General features: G+C 33.1%; 2 protein-coding genes across 3 annotated transcripts; one reads left to right on the top strand and one right to left on the bottom strand.

The window, feature by feature from the left end:
* Positions 1 to 3,054: 3,054 nt before the first annotated feature.
* On the top strand, positions 3,055 to 12,995 carry Tango4 (transport and golgi organization 4). Its single transcript, XM_088233228.1, has 7 exons — positions 3,055 to 3,268; positions 3,345 to 3,481; positions 7,055 to 7,279; positions 7,861 to 7,947; positions 8,788 to 9,068; positions 10,483 to 10,803; positions 12,725 to 12,995. The coding sequence occupies exons 1-7, from the start codon at positions 3,153 to 3,155 to the stop codon at positions 12,914 to 12,916; spliced, it is 1,359 nt and encodes a 452-aa protein (XP_088089354.1). The 5' UTR covers positions 3,055 to 3,152; the 3' UTR covers positions 12,917 to 12,995.
* Positions 12,996 to 13,117: 122 nt separating this feature from the next.
* On the bottom strand, positions 13,118 to 20,998 carry Tbcb (tubulin-binding cofactor B). Of its 2 annotated transcripts, XM_088233229.1 has the most exons (4): positions 20,772 to 20,998; positions 18,507 to 18,850; positions 14,970 to 15,125; positions 13,118 to 14,068 (listed from the first exon to the last, which is right to left on the bottom strand). In XM_088233229.1, the coding sequence occupies exons 1-4, from the start codon at positions 20,892 to 20,894 to the stop codon at positions 13,954 to 13,956; spliced, it is 738 nt and encodes a 245-aa protein (XP_088089355.1). In that variant the 5' UTR covers positions 20,895 to 20,998; the 3' UTR covers positions 13,118 to 13,953. The 2 variants fall into 2 exon arrangements, 1 of the variants encoding a protein (XP_088089355.1); XR_015823561.1 differs by lacking the exons at positions 13,118 to 14,068; positions 14,970 to 15,125 and adding an exon at positions 15,394 to 15,894 and having other exon boundaries at positions 17,173 to 18,850.
* Positions 20,999 to 23,186: the final 2,188 nt, after the last annotated feature.

The following is a 23,186-nucleotide window of genomic DNA, read 5'->3' as shown; positions in this document are numbered from 1 at the left end:
TTAATTTAGATTATTAGGAAAAAATAATACGAAATTTTCACAAAAAAATGACGTAAATTCCAATTTAATTAGAAAAACGACCTTTTAAGTACATGTTATTATTATTGGTAATGATTCTACTGAAGACACTCTACAATACAATGGAATTATTTTTGTCTACCATTCAGGAGGTCTCGGGTACGATTCCCGACATGGTTGATATGAAATATTTATTAAAAAGAGTGTTTTCACTCTAGAAAATTTCATAGTCCCTGGACCGGTACCTGAAGCGTAAGACTGACCATTGACCATCTTACCTTCATGTAACAAAAATGATCAAGATACACCACGATCGGTGTAACAATGCAGTGCCCTATGCATCATTAGGTGCGGAAAGGGATGGAAGTGGTGATTTTTTGTCTAACTTTCATAGATTCCAAAAAATACGACCCCAAACATAGTCCTGTGTTGTGTTGGTCTACTATTGTCGGTGTAGCTAGTCAACTCAACAGTCTCAACACTCGCAAAACTCAATGCACCGGCTATGAGTATGTAGTTTCGAACACACATAGGGCCATGTTTAGTCATATTTCTTGAAATCTATGAAAGATATATAAAAATATAGTTTATTTATTTATTTATTTATTTATTTACGGACAAAGTCCAGTTCAAGTGTATTGCAGTGTCTATTGTAGTATTTAGTGTAGGGACGTTTTTCCAATCATTTATTTTTAATATGAATTTCGCAATGTTTTTAATTCACTATTTTTTTTCTTAAAAATCTACGTAATTTTACTTTTTTTCTTTAAATGGTTAAAAGGAAGCAATAAAAATTAAACGATTTTTTGTTATTACCACAATTCAATAGAATCCCAAAATTTCTCAAAAAAGTGTAAGAGCTATAACTAAAGTGATTTATTTTGTATTTTCACCAATAACTTTTTACTTATAAAAGAAAGACCCCCCTTTTTAAGTTTTTCGATGATATTTTTAAAAAGTATTTTCTTAAGTCAACGGCCGGTCACTTGAGCCCGGGGCACATTGTATGTATGTGTCAATGAAATGAGGAAGGAATGCGGAAAAAATGTTTATAAAATACGTCAAATTCGTATACATAATCAATATTGTTGGTGGTATATCTCTTTACCATAAATCAAAATCATTAGTTTATATAAATTTTTTTGAATTTGCCATAAAAATTTAAAAATCAAAACAAAACACCTTGCAATAAATATATGTACTTACACTGCTAAAACTGTTTATTTTGACAGTTTCACTTTTCATTTTTACTATATATGACGATGACACCAGCATTTTTTTCAAGCAATTTAGAAATAATAATATTTTGTACCAGCGAAATAGCTTTTTAAAAAGTTCTTATAAGATTTATAAGCATAAAAGCAAAAAAATAGTCCTTCTCATTGTTATTTTTTGTGTAAGAACCTACTCGCATTTTTTTAAAGGTTCGGCATTAACTTATTCATAATATATACATTTTTAACTCGTGTATAGTATCCTTCAAATATTATCGTGGAATTTAGGTACACATATACACGTGAATAAGAATAGGTAAATGATTATTTCCACCTGTATATATTACTTATGCAGTTATTTGCATATTTTGATACCATGTCAAAACAAATTTATTCATAAGTAAGAAAAAACAGTATTTTAAATAATATAATACCTAACCGTCAATATACGCAAATGTATAGATTACGATAAAATAAGTTAAAATAGTTCGTGCAATTTTTGTACCGCAACAAATTTATTTATTGCATTATTTTTACTGCTTTAGAATAGAAGATCATAGTAAAATTGATGTGCATAGTTTTTAATAAATTATATACACACTTATTATACATCTTAAAAGTTTAATAACGATGTAAATAATAGACTTAAGATAAATGTAGGCTTATGTTAATAATTGTGTTTTATTTACAATTCCAACTTATTCGTGAATTTTGATTAATTAAAACACAGTGACCACGTTATTGAGATGTTTTGTAAATTATTGTTTATTGTCAAATGTATTTAACAAAAGTATAATGTATTTTATGTTTTAAAATTTAATAAATGTTGTTTTGATTAAACTGATTTATATTTATTTCTAAAAAATAACACGATCATACTTTTTGGTAATACCATCTAAATAATTCAATAAATAATACTAAATAAAAACACGTATGCATTAAGCTAGGGTTTCCTTGGACAGCGGTGCCCGTATCTTTACGGCCGTAACGAACGGTGATGCGGTGGACAGCCGTCGTAACATTTATCAACACTGATTTCCTAGAAAACCACTCTCTAGTCACCGTTACGACGGCTGTCCACCGCATCACCGTTCAATACGGCCGTCCACCGCATCACCGTTTACTACGGCCGTTAAGATACGGGCACCGCTGTCCTAGAAAGCCCTAGCCTTTCTGATACAATACATAAATTAATAAAGGGACACGTTATTATGATTTCTTCAGTTCAGTCGGTTATTAAAGTAATATAATTTAAACGTTTCTAATTTCTTGATAATATTAGCAGCTTGATTGAAATAAATTAATGCCGAATCTTCAAAGTAATGATGCGCATGGCATGTGCATTGTTATTCTGAGGTCAAATCATAATTTAACAATGATATTGGCATCCTCAAATAAATCAAAAACATTATGGCTAAAAAAATACAAAAAACATCAGACGGTAAAACATCATATTATTTTTTAATATTTAAATTTTCTTTTATTCGATTTATTGTAGTATTTATTGTCTATTGTAATAATTATTAGGATTATTTAAGTATTCTTCTAGAAAAATAAAGTATAGATAACCTACAAATTACCTACTTCAGTTCGTGTTATTTATTGACAATCATGAAGATTACCATTTAGAGCGTGAAAGTGATAATTGGTCGAATAAGTCAAATAAAATAGTTATCATAATATACCTAATAACGAATTACCTACTTGGTTACTTCCTTTTTGGATTATCTCGATTAGGCGCATCACTAAACTTTGCTCAAATCCATAGACATTCGGTTCAAAATCAATCATAGAAATGGAGCATAAAGTAGATGTCGAGAAATCAAAGTTTTATAGTGTCTTGTATCGAGATTTGACGTTTGAGTTTGTGGTTGTAGCGGCGAATATAATATAGTTTTTGTTTTATTTTTAAAAATAAAAATGACCGAAGATGTCCAGCGGCATTCGGTCCACACATTGGTATTTCGATCTCTCAAAAGGTCGCACGATATGTTTCTTGCCAACCAAAATATGTTGGCACCAATCGACGAAAAAGCGTAAGATAACCTCTCCGTTTTCATAAATATACATTCCGACTGTTTTGCCTGTACAATAATGTATTTTATATTACAGGGAGAAAATGAAGAAAGCCATTAAGGCTTGGGACTCGTACTCATTAGTTTTTGACAGAGTAAAACAATCTCAAGCGATGAAGCAGAGAGAAGCTTTAGAATCGACGATTGACCCCGCGCCTCCTGGAACTATCGTGGGTTCGTAATTTTTGTTTTTTGATAATCTTCTGGTTTTAATTCAGTTGGTACGATGGCGAACTCAATGATCATAAGCAATTTTATATAATAAACCAACAGTTTAGTAGTGTAGTTATTTATTGTTCCTAAGAAACTGAAAGGTAGAGATTGCAGAATGGACTTACTGGGGAAACAACGCTAGATTTTTAATGACTAATCGTTACAAAAGAAAAGTTATACCGGACTACTTCCAAAAACTATTACAATCAATTTTATGATATTAAGTGCGATCTCTCATGTGAATGTATGATAAAATAATGCAAGGCTGAGACAAGCATTAAGGAAGGAGTGTTGCAATAGTTTGGACATGCAGGGCAAATAGCACTATATCTGAATTAGAAATTGTGGAAGGTTTTATCGGAGTATGGAGTGAATGGCAACCTGACAAGGGCTATTGCGTCACTGTACAAGGACAGCGCAGCATGTGTGAAGGTGAATGGGTCATTCACATCGTGGCTTAACATTCCTAAAGGAGTCAAACAGGGATGTGTAATGTCACCATGGTTGTTCAACATATACATCGATAACTGTATAAAAGAACTGAAAGATTTAAGAATGGAAGCAAAAATGAGTGGTATAACAGTTAACTGTATGCTAATGATGCCGTGCTTTTTGCTAGCAGCAAAGAAGACCTGGAATTCTTAGTAAAAAAAGTTTACAATGTTTGCAAGAAAGGCGATTTGCTTATGAATGTTGATAAATCGAAAGTGATGGGTTTTGAAAGGGATGAGAATATAACTAAATGTGAGATCAGAGTGAACGGGGATATTCTAAATCAGGTAGAAGAATTTATGTATCTGGGAAGTAGGTTTTTTTAAATATTTTTATTTTATATGGCGGCCTCCGTGGTGTAGTGGTCAAGACGCTTGACTGACACACGGAAGGTTCCGGGTTCGATTCCCGGTGAGAACACAAGAATTAAATGTGATTTTTCTCAAGCCTGGGTGTTCTGTGATGGAATTCACCACTGTAATTGGGCCTCCTGGCCTGTTGTGGTGCAAAAAAAAATTATGATTGCAAAAAAAATAAAAATTATGATTTTAAATTGTTTTTTTTTTTATATGGGAGTTGCTTTATTATTTACCTTGCTCATAATATACAAGGTTTATATATAAAAAGGTGGATTTCTCTGCAATTAATTTTCTTTAAATTTATCTAAACTGTTAGGTCAGGAGGGATATACTTATGTTGACCAATCGGGAACTTCTCAGCATTTGCTCATGTGGAGATGAAACCACTTAAAACTCTTCAGGAGAAGCCGGCCTGGCAGCAGTCAACAGGCCTTCCGTTCCACTAGAAGAGTGTTCGGCATTTTGTTCCCTACTTTGGTTTATTTTACCAGAGAAGTATGTTTACTAGGGATGGAAAGACTGAGAAAGATTGAAAGGAGGATGAGTGCCGGGAACAGGGTGAACGCTGCACTGAAATCTACTTTGGCAAACAAATGTTTATCGCTGGAGGCAAAACTAGTCGTTCACAATGGAGTTCTAGTGCCAACTCTAATGTATGGGAGCGAAATATGGAATTGGAAAAATAATGATGAAAGTAGGTTAAAAGCTGTGGAAATGCGATCTCTCGGGCAAATGTCTGGTAAAATGATGTATGATAGGTGCACAAATGTCAAGATCCGTGAAATATGTAAGTCTGAGACTTGCATTATCGACAGAATCAAGAAAGGGGTGCTGCGTTGGTCTAGACATGTAGAGCGAATGGACAGCGAAAGAACGGCTAAAAGGATCTACGATGCGAATGTTGATGGATGCAGAAAACGAGGAAGACCAAGAAAGACATGGCACGATCAAGTCCATCAAATAGTTGAAAATGGACATGTCAAGAGTAGAAATAATCAGCGTGTGTGCATGAAAAGATGTATGAATGTAGAGGAAGCAAGGTTTGTATGCAAAGACAGAGTGATATGGCATTCTATCCTCTCTGCCTACCCCTACGGGGAAACGGCGTGATGGTTTGTTGTTATTGTTGAAGTAGACTCGTCAAACCTACTCTCCGAAATTCATTTTGATGTCCGCTTTTGCGTGACAAGGAATAAATATTTATTCCATCTGTCAGTCTGTAGCGCTAACTATGCACAACACTTTTCTCTATCGTTCTTGTTCAATTTTTTTTTTTCATCTATTGATATATTTGACATGCCCCTTAATTTATTTTAAAATAAATTATGACTCATACCATCTGGCTGCGATACACTCCCACTTGTTTTTTAACTATGCACACGCTTACATACCTTCTCTTACACAAACACACCTGTATACTTACTCTCATACCAATACTCACAAACACACCCACACACATATATATAATGTACCCACACACATAATTAAAAATGTACCGTAATTGAATGTGTATGATTATTATTTAGAAACTTCGCTGGTCTGTCTTTCGACCTTATCTTTAATATGTAATTTAATAACTGTTGACTGTATTTTCTGTAAAATAAATAAATAAATTAGACAGACATTGGCTTTTTCACAGTAAAGCAATAACTAAAATATAATCTAGCAATTTTCATTCATCAAATAATTAAGGATAAATCAAATAAAAAATATAATCAAATTTAACCTTCAATGCCATACATACAAAACTAGAGATAAAAAAAGATAAGATTTACTAATGGGGAGAACAAAAGAGTGCCAAAGCTCGCTGTACAAGGGATTGTACAATGAGTTATCTGAAGAAATAAAAGAGGCGGAAAGTCATAAAATATTTCAAATAAATTTGAAAAAATAAGTTCTTGATAAGTCTGGTCATGTCAAAAGCAGACACAAACGAAGGGAGTGTACGACAAGATGTATGAATGTGGAAGAAGCTAGGAATGTATGTCAGGATAAACGTTTGTGGTGGTCCTTCCTCTCTGCGTACTCCTACGGCGAAATGGCGTGATGGTAGTAGTAGTAATGTTCTTGATAATTTTTTATATGAATTGTAATGTTATTAAATGTTATGAACTAACCTAATAAAGCGTAAATAAATAAATAAAGACAGGTAAAAAGTAAAAAAAGTATATTGATGCAAAGAAAGTGAGGTCTATGTTTGAAGAAAGTGTACTTTGGTGTGCTATCTTAGATAGTTTTCTTTGTTTATAATTTTTTTTATTGTTTTTTATTAATAAATTTCATAAAGGGTACATTTTTTTAAAAATTCTACACAAATCTACTTTTATACATCTAGTAAATGTTATCACTTTAACACTCTCCAAAAAAAGAGACTAACTCTTGTACTTGGAGAGTGACTTACGCTGTTGTAGTTGTTTATTTATAACAGTTTATATAATTTTTAAATATACGAGTACATGAAAAAGAAAAAACATAAAACAATTAAACATTCATACTAATTTAAATTTAATGTAGTTTTACACATGTTCAAAAAATTTCTATAGATTTACTTTAAATTTATTTATTGATATTATTGATATTTTTAATACTTTTTAGTTCATTGAGGAGATTATTATATTTTTTTACACCCATTGTATTGATTTATTAAATACCTATTGCATTGTTTTATTATTGATATTTTTAGAGCCAGGGGATTCAGTTGCTCTGGGATCCGAGGGAGCTGTAGTGCCCTATACGGGGTCTGCTATAGCCGGTGCAGCCACGACAACAACCCTTATACCGAGAAAAGCACCGACGATGCCTCGACCGAGATGGCACGCTCCCTGGAAGTTATACCGAGTTATATCTGGACATCTAGGATGGGTCCGATGCTGCACGGTGGAGCCAGGAAACGAATGGTTTGCAACTGGTGAGAAAAAATATCAACTAATCTTTAATGATACCAGATTTCAATAGCACCCATGTAAGTAAGTCAATTTCGAAATTCAAATATATTTTTCAATGTGGCTTGACCCATTCAATTTAAAATGCCAAAAAATCATATTTTGACGTATTACAACAGAGATGAAGAACTTTTAAGAGAAGGCAATATAGAAGTCTAGGCATCTACAGGGCTTATGACCTGTCTTTGGCTGGTTTAAGTGGCCACTTTACACACCGTGTAACATTAACTATTCTGCCCATATTTAAAATCTATATTCCTTCAATTCTTTCATCTGTTGATGTTGTTTGTTAGGTTAAAAAGCTGAATCTGTTCTTCATCTCTGTTGTAATATGTAAATGTTAACAGCTCCCCGGGGAGTTGAATCCAGGCCTTGCCTACAACAATTTGGACAAACTCAAAATATTGCTGAATCATATTTGGATTTTTTTGGCTCATACGCCACATTGCACTTACATAGACAATATAATATTCTAAATTATGCTGTTTGTAATGGGGGAATATATCAGTGTTTAATGAATTACTACTTTAATAATTTAATTTCCCAGGTGCTGCTGATCGTCTTATTAAAATTTGGGATCTTGCAAGTGGAAAATTGAAAGTTTCATTGACCGGACATGTTAGTACCGTGAGAGGTAAATATACAAGGCCATTTTCTATCTTGGATAGTCTGTTTTAAGAGTATGCATGACATCAAATGTTAAAAGAAACACTTAAAAATATTTGAGTTATGGATAGTCAAATTATCAACGTATTTAATTTTTAATGGTATTCTAACAGAACATAAGATAATCGAAATGAAAACGTTTTTTAGACTAACTTGAATACTTGCATTCTTTTTTCTAAACTTTAGTATCATCATTTCTCTATACATACTTTATTTTGTTCTTTTCTAAGATAATTTAAGTAAAAATGCTATTTTATTAAATAATACCAAATATAAAACTATATTTGAAAACACATTGACGTGTTACTAACATTTATTCTATTTAGAGGACTTTAGGGAGAGGCTCCCATTGACAGGTGTTATAAATTTACTTTTTTTTTAACACAGTCCCCTGCCGAAACTAGTTGCGTTCTTATAATTCAATAAACATTAGTAACACTGATACAAAGATATATTTTTTTTCAATGTATTATTTAAGTATTATGAAGTAAATGCCAATACAATCATTGTTAGTTAATGTTTGAATACGTATTAGCGCTACACATATAACTTTCATTATTCACCACTGGAGCTATAATGGTGCTATTTTACTACCAATAATAATGCGCCTGCTCTCGCATGCGCAGTACTATGCAGGACGACAACTTGGCGGTGGGGAAGAAAAACGTGGGCAAAACCAAATGAACTTTGTATCAAATAATGGCTTTCTTTTATTCCTCGAAAGCATTTTCTAAAATAAACATTGTTTGCTAACACACATCTGTTTTTTATATCTCATTTTGTAGTAAATGATTAATTTATTTTGTAGGTTTAGAAGTATCTCCCCGCCATCCTTATCTCTTCAGTTGCGGCGAGGACCGGCAAGTCAAGTGCTGGGATCTGGAGTATAACCGCGTCATCCGCCACTACCACGGCCACCTGTCGGCCGTTTACGCCCTCGCCCTCCATCCCACCATAGACGTCCTGCTCACTGCGGGGCGCGACTCCACCGCTCGGGTCTGGGACATGCGCACTAAGGCCAATGTCCACACACTCACGGGACACACCAACACTGTGGCGTCTATAGTCTGTCAGGCCACTGACCCCCAGGTAGGTCTAATAAGACTGTGCATTATGTAATTGATAGCACATATGTAAAGGAAATGAGGTTGAGGTCTAAAACACAAACTAGCCGGCCGCCGACACTAGGTATTTTATGTATTTACGCGGTCTGTTAACTGACAAATAAATTAAAATGAAATTGTTAGAATAATTTTAAAACGCCACTGCACGCCCTAAATCAAAACATACATTATTATGGAGACAGGCGACTCCAGCGTTTTGAAATATTCCCAATGTTTGATTTAGTTACTTTGTGGGTTTAACGCATTTAGATGATTTTTTAACTTATTTTATCTGGGATTATGAAAAGATTTTTAAATATAATATCTGCAACGAAGCATGACAGAAAAGGAATTTTTGTGAGTTTTAACATAAGTTCTTATATTTGTTTCTTCAATTTAAGATTTCGTATACTTAAGATAATATTTACCTTACTATCAGTATATAATAACCATTCAATCATCAGTAATATTGCATCTGTTGGAATGATGTGAAGTGATGTTTCTTATATCTGACCCTTGAGGAAAGTGTTCTGCACATTCGCCAATAAGAATCAGTTATTTATTTTATTGTTACAAACAATTCTCAAATTTGCTTATATGTATTTAAATCCGCAGTGCCTTTCCAAAAAAAAGAAAAACCTTTATGCTTGGTAAGCGACATTATAATTAAAATTACTATATTTAATAATTAACAGTAAAAAATATATCAAAATGGTATTTAATTAAAAAATTATAATAACATGTTTCATTCATATTTCCAATTTTTAATCAACTATATTTGAGGGTAAATGAATAATGTTTATTTTATAGTTTTAATCTTTTATTTTTAAAGTTTAAATGGAAAGTTGTTGAAATATTTTATAGTTTTAAATTAAAATGTACAAAATGATATTATTACAAATAAGGCTACATGGAATATGATGCCATATTTGGAAAATACTGAACCTCAAAATTATTTAATGTGTAAGGCAGTGGTGGCCAAACCGTGGCGCATGCGCCAAACGTGGCGCATTGATCGATCACAGGTGGCGCATTGCATTCTTGTGGCCATTATTTTAAAAATAGGCGCCATAACGTAAATTAATTAGTTGCATTCTGTGATTGAGGTATTCATTTTCCTCTCATAAGCGAAGCAGTTCCTATTCCTATCTCTAGTTTACAACCCCAACCATGAACGTAGTAAGGTAAAAAAAGTTCGAGTTGTATGGCGCATCTGGCCTTGTATGTGAAAAAATTGGCGCATGGTATACAAAATGCTGGCCACCACTGGTGTAAGGGAATGAAATCCAAATGTATTGAAAATACATACATACTACGTATACCTTGCAATAAAATTGATGTGCTTATTGTCAAAGCATTATAAATACTTCATATAAATCAAGATATTATAATACTTTCAGGTTATAACTGGATCTCACGATTCTACAATTCGCCTGTGGGATTTAGCCGCTGGCAAATCAGTGTGCACCCTTACTAATCACAAGAAGTCAGTGCGAGCTCTGGCGATACACCCGTCTCTCTACACCTTTGCTTCGGCCTCCCCCGACAACATCAAGCAGTGGAAGTGTCCGGAAGGAAGATTCATCCAGAATCTCTCCGGACATAATGCGATAGTCAACTGTTTGGCTGTGAACCCCAGTGGAGTGCTGTGCAGTGGAGGAGATAATGGGACCCTTTATATGTGGGACTGGACAACGGGATATAACTTCCAAAGGATGCAGGTATGTGTAATTTATATAATATTCCCAACCGCACCTGTACAGTAAATACAAATACAGACATTTATAATCCCCATATGTGGAGAAAATTATAAAACGTGGGTCACCCGTAATAACGCTTATAGGCAATTATTTTTGACTGCCTAAGTACTGCAGTGCCTCCGAAATGTTTACAGCTGGATGGGTAAATTCCATCGCTATCCTATTTCTTAAGGAGCCTGAAACCTATGCAACATCTAAAAAGCTTATAAACAATACACTTCTCCGAGCCACTGGAAGGTGAATCCGCTCGCCCCTGTCAAGCAATGGCTACAAATGTCAAGACCGCCATAAGGACAGGACGAATAGATTTTATTTTATTTATTTCTTGTAATTTTTTTTTTGTTTCTTTACCATTTGGGTTTTTTTATTCATTTTAATTATTATTTTTTTAAGAACTTATTTTATATGGTTTTATAAATCCAAAATAAGTTTTGTTTTTTTTTGTTATAAAATTGGTTCTGCAGTATTAAAAACTAATATTATAATCATATAAGCATTTTATTGTTTATTTACTTTACCGTTCATGTAACCGCATAATATTAATGTGTCAAATTATTTATCTGCTTTAAAGAATATTCCCCAAAACTTTAATTTTTTGTTCAACTTTCAATAGATTTTTTGTTTTAAAATATTTTTTATGCCTTTATTTATTTATTTGACGGACTTATGCAGTCCATTTTAATGATGGTAAATACAATTTCTTATAATACAGGCTCTAATAAAATAAAATACAACCTAATAAAATTAAAGCTAGGACAAAAAAAAATTACTACTCAAGACAAGATCCGGTCTATCTTAGTGATTTTTTAAATCTGTAAAGACTTACACCAAAAAAGTCCAGATCTTGTCTCGAGTTTACAATACAACATAACCGGGACATTGGTGCATGCAAGCTATAGTTTGTGCTGTGTTGATCGAGGAACAGCACATTATTATTTCACAATCGGCGGATTGGAACATTGAATGCCACTTGTTCCAGTAACGATGGTACATCAATTAAGCCATTCAGTAAATTCAACATAAATATGGAGTCAATGTTAATTTTATGTTTTTTAGACTTGAGATTTTTAACATTGACTCCATTTCTCCGTAAGTGTAGTCTCCCCTCTCTGGGCCAATCATCCATGCTACTTTTCTTAGCAAACGATGTTGCACTGATTCAATATGATTTATCCGGCCTACATAGATAGAAGGCAGACCAGATCACGGATGCATATTCTAAAAGATGATGAACAAGTGAGCAATATAGTGTTTTAACCGTGAACATATTAGTAAAGTCACTAGATGAAAAGTAAAGTCACTTTATTTACTTTAGCCTTTTTTAAATATTATTAATACGGTATATAATATTTTTTATACAAAATTAAGTAAAGTGTCCTCCCCACTACCCGTTCTTAGGAGGACTGTACCATGTTCAAAATTTAATTTACGTATTTCACATGTCATTCGAATATTTTTTTTATTCTATGCTAATTTGCTTCAGCCATATTTTGATTTGTTTTTTGAAATATTTTTTGTTATCTGTGTAAAAGTAATAATTCTAACCAACTGCATTGTGGAGCAATGTAATAGCCTTCTCGGGAAAGTGATTGGTACATGTTCGGTTTAAGCGTTCACAAACCGACTGGACAAACACACAAATTTATGTTCCCTATTGTATTATATGTATTTAAAAGTGTATTAGATTTACATGCACCAACTTAAAGTTGCTGGTGCATATAAAAATAATCATTTTCATTTCTAAGCATTGTTATTTGTTGAGTATTTCAGTAATGAACATGATGAATTTGTTAATAATGTATTCCTCACTGGGAAATCCTATGCCAAGGAACACGTTAAAAATGAAGTAAGCATATTTTTAGTTTATTATCATTTTTTACAGGCTGCTGTACAACCCGGCTCGATGGACTCTGAAGCGGGAATATTCTCTATGACATTCGACCACTCGGGAACGCGACTCATCACAACAGAAGCTGACAAAACTATTAAAATTTACAAAGAAGACGATACAGCGTCAGAAGAGAGTCACCCGATCAATTGGAAGCCAGACATACTCAAGAGAAGAAAGTTCTAAATTCACTTAATACTTCTATTATAATACCATCAAAATACTGTGTAATTTTATAATAATAATAAATGTTTAAAATTTTAAATATAAATATATTATGTTTAATTAAACAAAACTCCTTTTCTTAATCTAGAGAATTGCATTTTACCTACTTGGAATGCAGTAATTAAAACATTGTAATGTAAAGGATGAAAAATTGAAAGACCGTTTAAGTATAAATTATTTTATTCATTTTTTACATATTAAATAGTTAATATTTACCGGAATGTGTGAAAGATTAAAACAATTAGTAAATTAATTTGTTAGCATTCCTCTAGTAAACTTGATAAGCAAAGTTATTTAAAAGGTTATTTGGAATAAATCAATACATAAAAATAGCAACACAGTACACCAAATAGTATTTTTGGCATTTGCAAAATATATATCTTTTCCGCCGACATGGCGCCCTGCGATTCGTGCAGGAAATAAAATAATTATGTACAATTCTTGGATCTGTCATGTGCTCTGCTCTTTGAGACTGATAAATAAAGCTTTTTTCGTAAAATATTTGTAAAAATTAATCAAATTTTTCATAATCATCCCTTGTACGATCTGAGAACCGTCAAATAAAATATCTCCATCGATTACAAGTAATCATAATACTTATATTGACTAAACAACTTTACAGTTGATATGTATTTCTAAGAGAAAATATCATATAAATAAATAACAGCACAGATCGGAATACATGTTTAAATAAATAATAACTTTTTAAGGTTATGAAACACAAATAGAATGTGACAAAACCGCCAAAATAGTACATATATAAAACTTAAAACAAGGCACATTCTAGTTTCTTTTTTACAATAAACATAATAAAATACCCATATTTCGAGTAACATAATATAACTAATTTTTGAACAATATCAGTCTATCTTCTCAACACTGTCCCTTGGGCGAACTGTTTGGTGTAAGGAAATGCAAATTAATGAGAAAGCATTACATAGTAAATACATTAATAATTATATAATTAAGTGATGACATTGCAAATTTCTCCGGTGGAATCAAATTTCATCATCCAAAAAGTTTTCTACTGGAAAATCACCAACTGTGACATACACGGGCTTAACAAACCCTCCGTACTTTGGTGGACATGTAAAAAAGCGCTTCCCGTCGATTCTAAAAAAATATGTTTCATAATTAGTTTTTGTCATCAATAATATTACCTCTAAATCATGCTTTGAGATGTTTTTTTTCCATTTCTACGTCATTCTGGTATCCAATCAAACTAATCACCCAATATGAATGGTTCACTATGCAAAGAAAAATTCACATGTTAAAAAAGAAATACATACTTTGAAAAAAACTGTACTTTTATACACACAGAACAGCCTTGTGAATGTTGTGTATAAACTTATAACATTGTAATAAATATATTAAGTTTCAAATGAGAAAAAAAAAGTCTATAATTATTAAGCACCAATGCAGCACAAAGATAACAGACAAATTGTAAGGACAGCAAAAAATATTAGCTGCTGTGCTAAAAAATTCCTTTTGCAAATGGTGTTGTAATGTCGTATTACATTATGCAAATTTTGAAATAAAGGTATTTTAAAATGAAATTTTAACCATACATAGATAAATAATCTGTTTCCCATAATTTAAAAAAATAATCACATAATTTAGGTCTGTTATAGCAAAAGATGACTTTATTTTTTATTTTTTTAAAAGAGGTATATAAAGTCTTGTATTCTATGTAGACTCATGTAATACATAGCCACACAAGAATTAGTGAAAAATAAGCTTGTCACGGCAACCTAGCATACAAGTAATACTAGTACATATGTATGAGTTACATGAGGTGGCAAAACCAAACTAATTAATATATTACTGCTATTAAGTTTGAAATAAGCAACTTGAATACATCTTAGATTATATCAATATCTGCATAATCTATAAGTGTGATAGCACTAGAATTTACAAATCATAATGAACCAACCATTTATAAATAAATATTGATGTACATCTTATCCTCCATAAATATAACTATGGCAATTAATCTACATAATATAATACTTACTGCCCATCATTTTTCCCGAGAGGTTCATCATACTTGACTCCAATCCAAATTCCACCCTTTTCCAGAGGACCATTATACATGACTGTAGCTCTCCTACACGCCTGGTTCGGGACTCGCACTTCACAGCGCGCTTCAACAGGAATCAATGATGCCAGCCTGAAATAACATTTTTTTTAAATTTAAATATTATTAATATAAAATAAAGGTGCAGTACAACAATGCGTTTAGAACCATGAACCGCCTACCGAGGTTCTGGTATGTTTTCTGTCTCAGGAATAAACTCTCGTGAAGTCAGTGTGCTTTACAGTGGCCAAGCTTAACTCTCGTTCCCGTATGAGGATAGCCTATTTCTGAGATGCTAGTCTTAATTTTCGACCAGCCTAAGTTTACAAATCAATTTTATTGTTCTGTTTCTTAATTTAGATTTTTTTTTTCTTCTAGTTTCATGTTTTTATTTTACATTGTTAAATCTATAGTTTATATAAAATGAAGCTGCTGTAATTACATATGGAAATGACATAAAAGAAGCCAAAATAATACAGGGAGTCAGACAGAGATGCTCGCTGTCTCCGTTATTATTTAATGGATATATACAGTGCGCAATCAATGAAATCGGGGAAAAAATGAGTCTTGAGAGGGTGTTAAAATACACGGAGAAAAAGTAGACATGATAAGGTTTGCCGATGACATCGCCCTGATTGCTAAATGTGAAGAAGAACTTTATGAGGCTCTGAGATCCATGGAAAATGAATTAGTAATAAATATAATATGAAAATAAACAGGAGCAAAACCAAAGTAATGACTGTGCCCCGTAATGAGCAACGAATTAATATAGTAATGTCAGGAGCAACTCTGAAAAACGCAAAAGAGTTTGTGTATCTTGGAAGCAGGATCATCTGGGATGGGAGAACAAAATAAAAAATAACTATTTATCAACCAGTATTGATGTTACATCGGGTGTACCTCAGGGTGCTCATTTGGCACCCCTGCTTTTCAATTTGTTTATTAATGATTTTTTTTTTTTTTTTTAAAGGAATAACCCGCTAAGCCTTTATTTTGAGGCTTGTCAGCAGGTGGGAAAGAGGGGATATGGAAGGTGGTAATGAAAAATACACCACAACACCCAGACCAATTGAGAAAAAATCTTATTTGGATTTTTTTCTTGCAACTGGCGGGAATCGAACCCGCGACGCCAGTTTCACAGTTGGCCGTCTAACCAACTGCGCCACGGCGCCTGTCTAAATGTTGCTAAATCATTCTCTTACTCTCGTTTTTGGCTCTTCGCGGACGACAACAAAATTCTCAAAATAATTCAAACTTTACAAGACTGCTTTCTTCTTCAATCAGACATTAACTCTTTTAACTGATGGTGTAAAGTCAATAAATTAGAACTAAAAATTATAAAATGCAAAATAATGTCATTTCATGGAACAAAACAACCAATTTCCTTCGAGTACCTATTAGAAAACTCCAAAATTGATGTAGTCAAGTCCATCAGAGATTTAGGAGTTGTTTTGGACTATAAACTGACATACAACGAGCATATAGATAATACAGTAAATAAATCACTGAAATTACTTGGCTTCATTAACAGAATATCCTCTGATTTTACTAATGTCCGTACAATCAAAACTCTTTATTGCTCAACTGTTCGCCCTCTTCTTGAGTATGCCTCAGTGGTCTGGTCTCCATTCTATGTCAATCGCATAAATCACATTGAATCAGTCCAACATCGCTTGCTTCGAAAAATAGCGTGGATGCTTGGACTAGAGAGAGATAATTATTCTTATGCTGAAATAGAGTCAATGTTAAATATTTCTAGTCTACAAAAACGTAGAACTAATATTGACCCCATATATATGTTCGGCATACTAAATGGTATAATCGATGTTCCATCATTACTGGGACAAGTAAAATTCAATATTCCGACTCGTAGATTGAGAAACAATGAAGTACTGTTCATCGATCAGCATAGAACAAACTATGGCTTAAATTCTCCAATGACCCGCCTTTGTCGTATTGTTAACTCAAGACAGGATCTGGACTTTTTTGGTTTAAGTTTACAACGATTTAAACGAGCACTAAATAAATAGTCCAGATCTTGTCTCGATGTCCCTTATGTTTGTCAATGCTTCTTTCTTTTTTCTTTAAATGTTTTAAACTATTCTTTTATTGTAATATTTAAACCTTATAAATTGTATACATGGACAATGTCCGTTAATAAATAAATAAGGCTTACGTTTAACAAAACATCAAAGATTTTTGAGTTTAGACTCAAAAATCTAAATATCAATCTAAAACTCCGCAAGCAACTTGCCAAGACATATGTATGGAGCATATTGATGTATGGTTGTGAGACATGGTGCCTTACTAAAAGAGATAAAAAAAGACTAGAGGCCTTCGAGATATGGTGCTACAGAAAAATATTAGGAATTTTCTGGAGAGACCACATCACTAATGACGAGGTTCTTAACAGAATCGAAGAAGATGCCTACCTAATCAAAACCATCTTAGAGAGGGGAGCCCGATGGATTGGCCACATTGTGCGCCATGAGGGTCTCCAGCACGATATCATAGAGGGAATGGCTGAGGGGACAAATTATAGAGGGCACCCCGATGGGAATATTTGGAGCAAGTGTGCGAAGATTTAAACTGCGCCGCATATGTCGAGCTGAAAAGGGCTGGAGAAAATAGAGACCAACGGAGGACAGGATGCAGGACTTAGCTGCAAACCAATCCCCAGGATTGAGACTGCTAAGAAGAATCTATAGTTAAGGACCATTCTCAAAAATCGAAATATCTACAAAAAGTAATATTTTCAGAAGATTTTTGTATGATAAAAAAATTGATTTGTGTTACGAATATAATACGTAAGTTTACTTTTGCGTGAAATTATTATTAACAGTTTTTGGTTATATTTTATAAGTCTACACATACCTATGTATAGATATGTTATTTCTGAAATATTTTTATGCAATTAAATGATAATCCAATCCAATTTGACTCGCTGCAACGATTGCTGAGATTTACAAGTTGTCCAATTTTAGTATTTTATTTTCAACATAAAGAACTTTCAATCCAGTGTCATTATTGAAATTATTAATATTTTCTATCAGATGGTTTGCAAATTCAGAAAAAAAAAAATATTTAGGCCCCTTAAGTGTTCTTTTACTCTAATATTAAAGTCTCTTTAAATTTTTCCAATGTAGATTGAATCACAATCATTACAAATTAATGTGTTTATGCCAGATTTATTATACTTAGGGACTTTATCTTCGTGATTTTTTAACAATATTCCCATATTATTAGTTGTGTAGAATGCAGGTAGATAATCATTTACATATTCAAGTCACTTTTTTGGTATGTAAATAATAATGCAGTCAGAGTCATAGTGAGTTACACCGAAATATGTATATCTCTTTCTCATAATAATGTTTACAAATTTACTGTTATTTTCTATCTCATATTAACTATGAAATACTATTGAAGCTAGGACTTTGTGTACAGTAGCAAACTATTACAACACAATTTGTTTACCTTTTTTCCTCCATTTCTTCAGCCTGTTGTTGAAGCTTGAGTTGTTTCATTTCTTCTTCATTATATTTTCCTAATTTGTTTCTCTGCAGAAAAGCCCTAACCGTATCAGACTTCTTGTTGTACTCATCCTCGGAGAGCGAGTATTTCTCCGTGTTAGCCGTGTCCGTGAATTCGTAAAGCATTAAGAATTTGTCGATAACATGAACCCTCATTCCATCGTCTACTGGGTATGATCCGAGAAGTGCCTCGTTGTTAGACATCTCGCAAACCAATTTATTCTGGGCATCGTATAATTCTAATCTCATGGTGTTCGATGACCCCCCAGTTACCAACTCTAATTTCATCTGAAAATGTTATTTTAAGTTAATAAATTGTATTCTAAACATTAAAAAAAAAATTACCCACATTAAAGATAGACATTGAGATATACTATATATAGTGTGGTTGGAAATTATTTTTATCGAAATGTATACATTTCAAAGCATAAGTTGTTCAATTAATGCCATCATAAACAAAAAAGCTTTCGATTTATGTATTAGATGTTAACATAAGTTGTGTCTGTTTTTTTCAAATTTAAAAATGACCACCAAAAGTATAACAAAATGGTAAAGGTTTATAGGTCATTCAAAATAAATATTTCTGCTCTACAAGACATTGTGTTTTTGTATTACACATACAGTCGAACTTGGTTATTACGAGGAAGACGGGACTGACTGAATTTGCTCATTATAAGGATTACACGTTATACCAGAGAAAGGTTTTTTTTTAAATCCAATTGCCAGTGCATATTGTCACCAAGGAAACAAATAAATATACGTATAGTTTATAGAGATAATTAAAAAAATAAAACTATTAAGGATAATTATAATTAATGCTTACAAACATACTACTTTCTAAATTTAATATGCAGATACATAAACATTATTATATTGCCACAATATTTACACTGTGGATAAAAAAAAAATATCCCAAGATTTTTCGCGCCACATTCTATTTCACAAACAATTGTCGCTTTTTCACAAATTGAGAGATGCTTTCTCTTGTTAGTAGACATGTTTATAATTCAAGGGTTAGTTTTTAACTGATCTGACGTCCCCCACTCGTATTGCTTATTATGACTGACCATAAAACTGACGATAAAACATTAAAGAAAAACTGAAAAGCGTAGTAAACCCCCGAAATAAGGATGTCATTCATAAACTACAAAAGAAGTTGTAAATTGTAATGTGGTGCCGAGCCGGTACTTACCGGGTTCACAAAACTAGGATTTTTTACACGCAATTTCAACCATGTGTGATATTTTTTCAATGTCGGCGAAAACACCAATTAGGTACTTAGACACTAACGTAGTGTCATAAACGTCCTCCAATCCCGATGCCCAGCAGCATCGGTCCTAAGTCAGCGGCCCGTTTAGATTTTATTACTCGGGTTCTTTTTTGAAAAATTATGTTTTTAGACGATTGAAGAGTTTTTGCTCAACTGTTGACAATATTTTTGTTCGATATGTCCAAGAAGTAGCTTGTTACATTCGAGATCTCGCTATTTCCGTGATCGTTATAACCAAGTTCGGCTGTATTATTTTGTTTGAGTGTCAAGTAGACAAAAGTGAGCATATTAGACAGATCTTTCCGTAATATTAAATCGGGGGAATAAAGGAGAAAACATATGAGGATAGTAAATATTCACTAAGTTGTTGTAAAATAATAGCGGAGAATGAATTAATAACTAATTTGTCGCCTTTTTCTCTTCATATGGAAAAAACCGACACAACTTACGTTAACATCCGGACTTGTGGTAAAAGTTTTACAGTAAAACTTTCATAGCGGTTTTCGAGAAAGGCGTTCTTAATTAGTACCGACCCCGATAATCCCCCTTCATTATTTGATAACTAATTAGTCAATAATGTATTCTCGCGTAGTAATGTAATGATTGAACGCGAACAGAAAGAGGTGTCGAAAAAACTCTTGTCTATTTGACATTCCATTTTGAAGGTTTATATTCAAATAAAAAAAATATGTAACGTTAAAGCAAACACGATATCTTGCAGAGCATAAAATGTTATTTTGAATGAAGTATAACTTTTCCCATTTGTTTTACTTTTGGTGGTCATTTTTAAATTAGAAAAAACGAAAACCACGTATGTTAACACCCAATGCTTAAATATTATTGGGTCTTTTCTTTTTTCAAATTTAAAAACAATTGCATTAAATATCAAAAGCAGAGAATTAAACTAAAAACTCAAAACCCAATCATGTGTTTGTTAACCTTAAACTCCAGAATCTTGAGACTTTTCTGAAACCTTCGCTCGGCACATATTGCGTCAGGCTTGCTTGAATTGGAAATGTTGATGTTAACGAAATCTGACGTTTTTACTGTTACTTCACTCATGATCAAATATACTTTTTAGACGATTTGAACACGCGAAGTTCGAGCAATTTGATCAAAAATTGATAGGAAATGTGTTTAAGATTTGTTGCGGAAATGTCAAATTAACATTGCCAGCACCACGAAAAAAATGTGTCCAACTATTAAATTATTATTTTAAGTACCTACTTAAATTTTAAAATATTTCATTCGGTTTTCGTAAAAAATGCGCGAGTTTTTTCTACCGTTTTTTTACAAAACTTGCCAAAAAAATAAATTCTAATGTAGGTCATGCAAAATGAAAAGAGTAAAAAATATAAACAAAATAAACACCAACTTTTATTTATGAAAACAACATCAAAGTCTAATGAGAGAATCGAGAATTTTAAATTGAAAATAGAGAAATTGAACAAGAACTCTGCATGAGTGTATTTAACTCGATAGTGACTCTAAAGTAAAAATCCTAAAAACTAATATTGAGTGAAGACGAGTCCCCGTTGTAGTGCAGGGGTTGTCGCGTTCGCTCATACTTAAGGTTCGATTCCTGGCAGGGTGGATGAAAAATATTGGTTTTAAAGGTGATTCTACACGGAAACATTTTATTGTACTTGGACTGGCGTCTGAAGCATAAGACTGATCACCTTACCTTCCATGTTACTGGGATGACCAAGATATGCCACAGTTGGAGTGCCCTATGAACCACTGCGGATAGGGAATAATGATAATATAAAGTTTTTTCGTTTATTTACGAAGTATCTGTTGATAAATACTTACCTACTGTTGCGCTTGTGTTCCGTCATGCACAGAATTCTGGATTCGTCTCAAGATTGACACGAAATATTGATTATTATATTATTTAAATATTTCAGTCCTTGGAGCAGCATCTCTTGCGTTTTTGATAAAGAAACACCGCAATAAAAAAGTTAAGAGTTTTTTTTATTTGTCAATTGACTTATCAAACTAAATAAAAAAAGTATTTTTATGTATCGTATAATTAGCATTCTAATTTCTAAGTTTCATAATTTTGAAATTACTCCGCCTGTGTCATCACAAGTCCTCACCTGTGAGTTGGCTTCCTGGAAACCGTAAATCTATCACAATACTATCATTGGTTGATTCGGAAGAAGTTGTAACGTATTTCATTTTTATTAAAATACTTTTTCTTTTTTCATGCATTTTCGAGAAAATTTGACATACAATAATTAAATTTTCTAATTTTTATCGCAGTATTGAAATACGAAATATTTCAATCAGATAGGTATCTGCAGGGAATTGGATTTACGGGGCTTACCAACCATTGATGGCCTCCGTGGTGTAGTGGTCAAGACGCTTGACTCACGCTCGGAAGGTTCCGGGTTCAATTCCTGGTGAGAACACAAAAATCAAAATGAATTTTTCTCAAGCCTGGGTGTTCTGTGATGTAATTCACCACTGTAATTGGGCCTACTGGCCTGTAGTGGTGCAAAAATAAATTTTTAAAAAATCTATAAAAATATAGATTTTAAAAACAGTTAATTACATTAAATATCAGGGAATTGACTGATTTACATGATCTGCTTTTCCTCAAAATCTTTTTTTTTATTGCACCGCAACAGGCCAATAAAAACAAAGAGGTCAGTAAAAAAAAAAAGAGCAGATGCAGAAGGTACTGGAGGGACCATGAGGACAGGATGAGCAGCGACAGACTTGTGTACACTGCAGCCAATTAAATCCCATCGGACAACGCCAACCTAGATGACCACCCAAGAGATGGAGGAACAGTTGGACCTCGTCATCTCAGAAAAACAACTAGTTTTCTGTAACACAGATCTTAGGATCTCTTAAAAGGACAAAGAACAGCCCAATACATCCATTTACAGTGGTGAAATAACAAACAGAACACCTAGGCTTGAGAAAAATTACATTTGAGTTTTAGTAATCACTCCGGGAAACAAACTCGGAAACCCTGCGTGTGACGCAGACGTTTTGGCCGAGGAAGATATTGAGAGGATGATATTAAAATCAGGTTGTGGTCCCGTGGTGAGGGTCATGGACTCACGGATCAAAGGTCCGAGATTCACTTTCTAACCATCATCATTCCTTTTCCACACCTAATGGTGCATAGGGCACTGCATTGGTACACCAATCGCAGCGTATTTAGATCATTTTGGTTGTGCGAGGGTAAGATGACCAGTCTTACGCTTCAGGTGCCAGTCCAGGTACTATGAAATATTTTAATGTAAAAACACCTTAAATAAATATTTCGTGTCAACTTTGTCGGGAATCAAACCCGAGACCTGTTGCATGGTAGGCAAACATGCTGACCACTGCACCATA

The sequence above is a fragment of the Micrasema longulum genome, unplaced genomic scaffold (assembly GCF_059751315.1).
Source record: "Micrasema longulum isolate JH-2025_06_02 unplaced genomic scaffold, ASM5975131v1 h1tg001072l, whole genome shotgun sequence".
Lineage (NCBI taxonomy): Eukaryota > Metazoa > Arthropoda > Insecta > Trichoptera > Brachycentridae > Micrasema > Micrasema longulum.
Note: the sequence above shows the minus strand (reverse complement) of the source record. Positions and strands in the feature narration are given on the sequence as shown.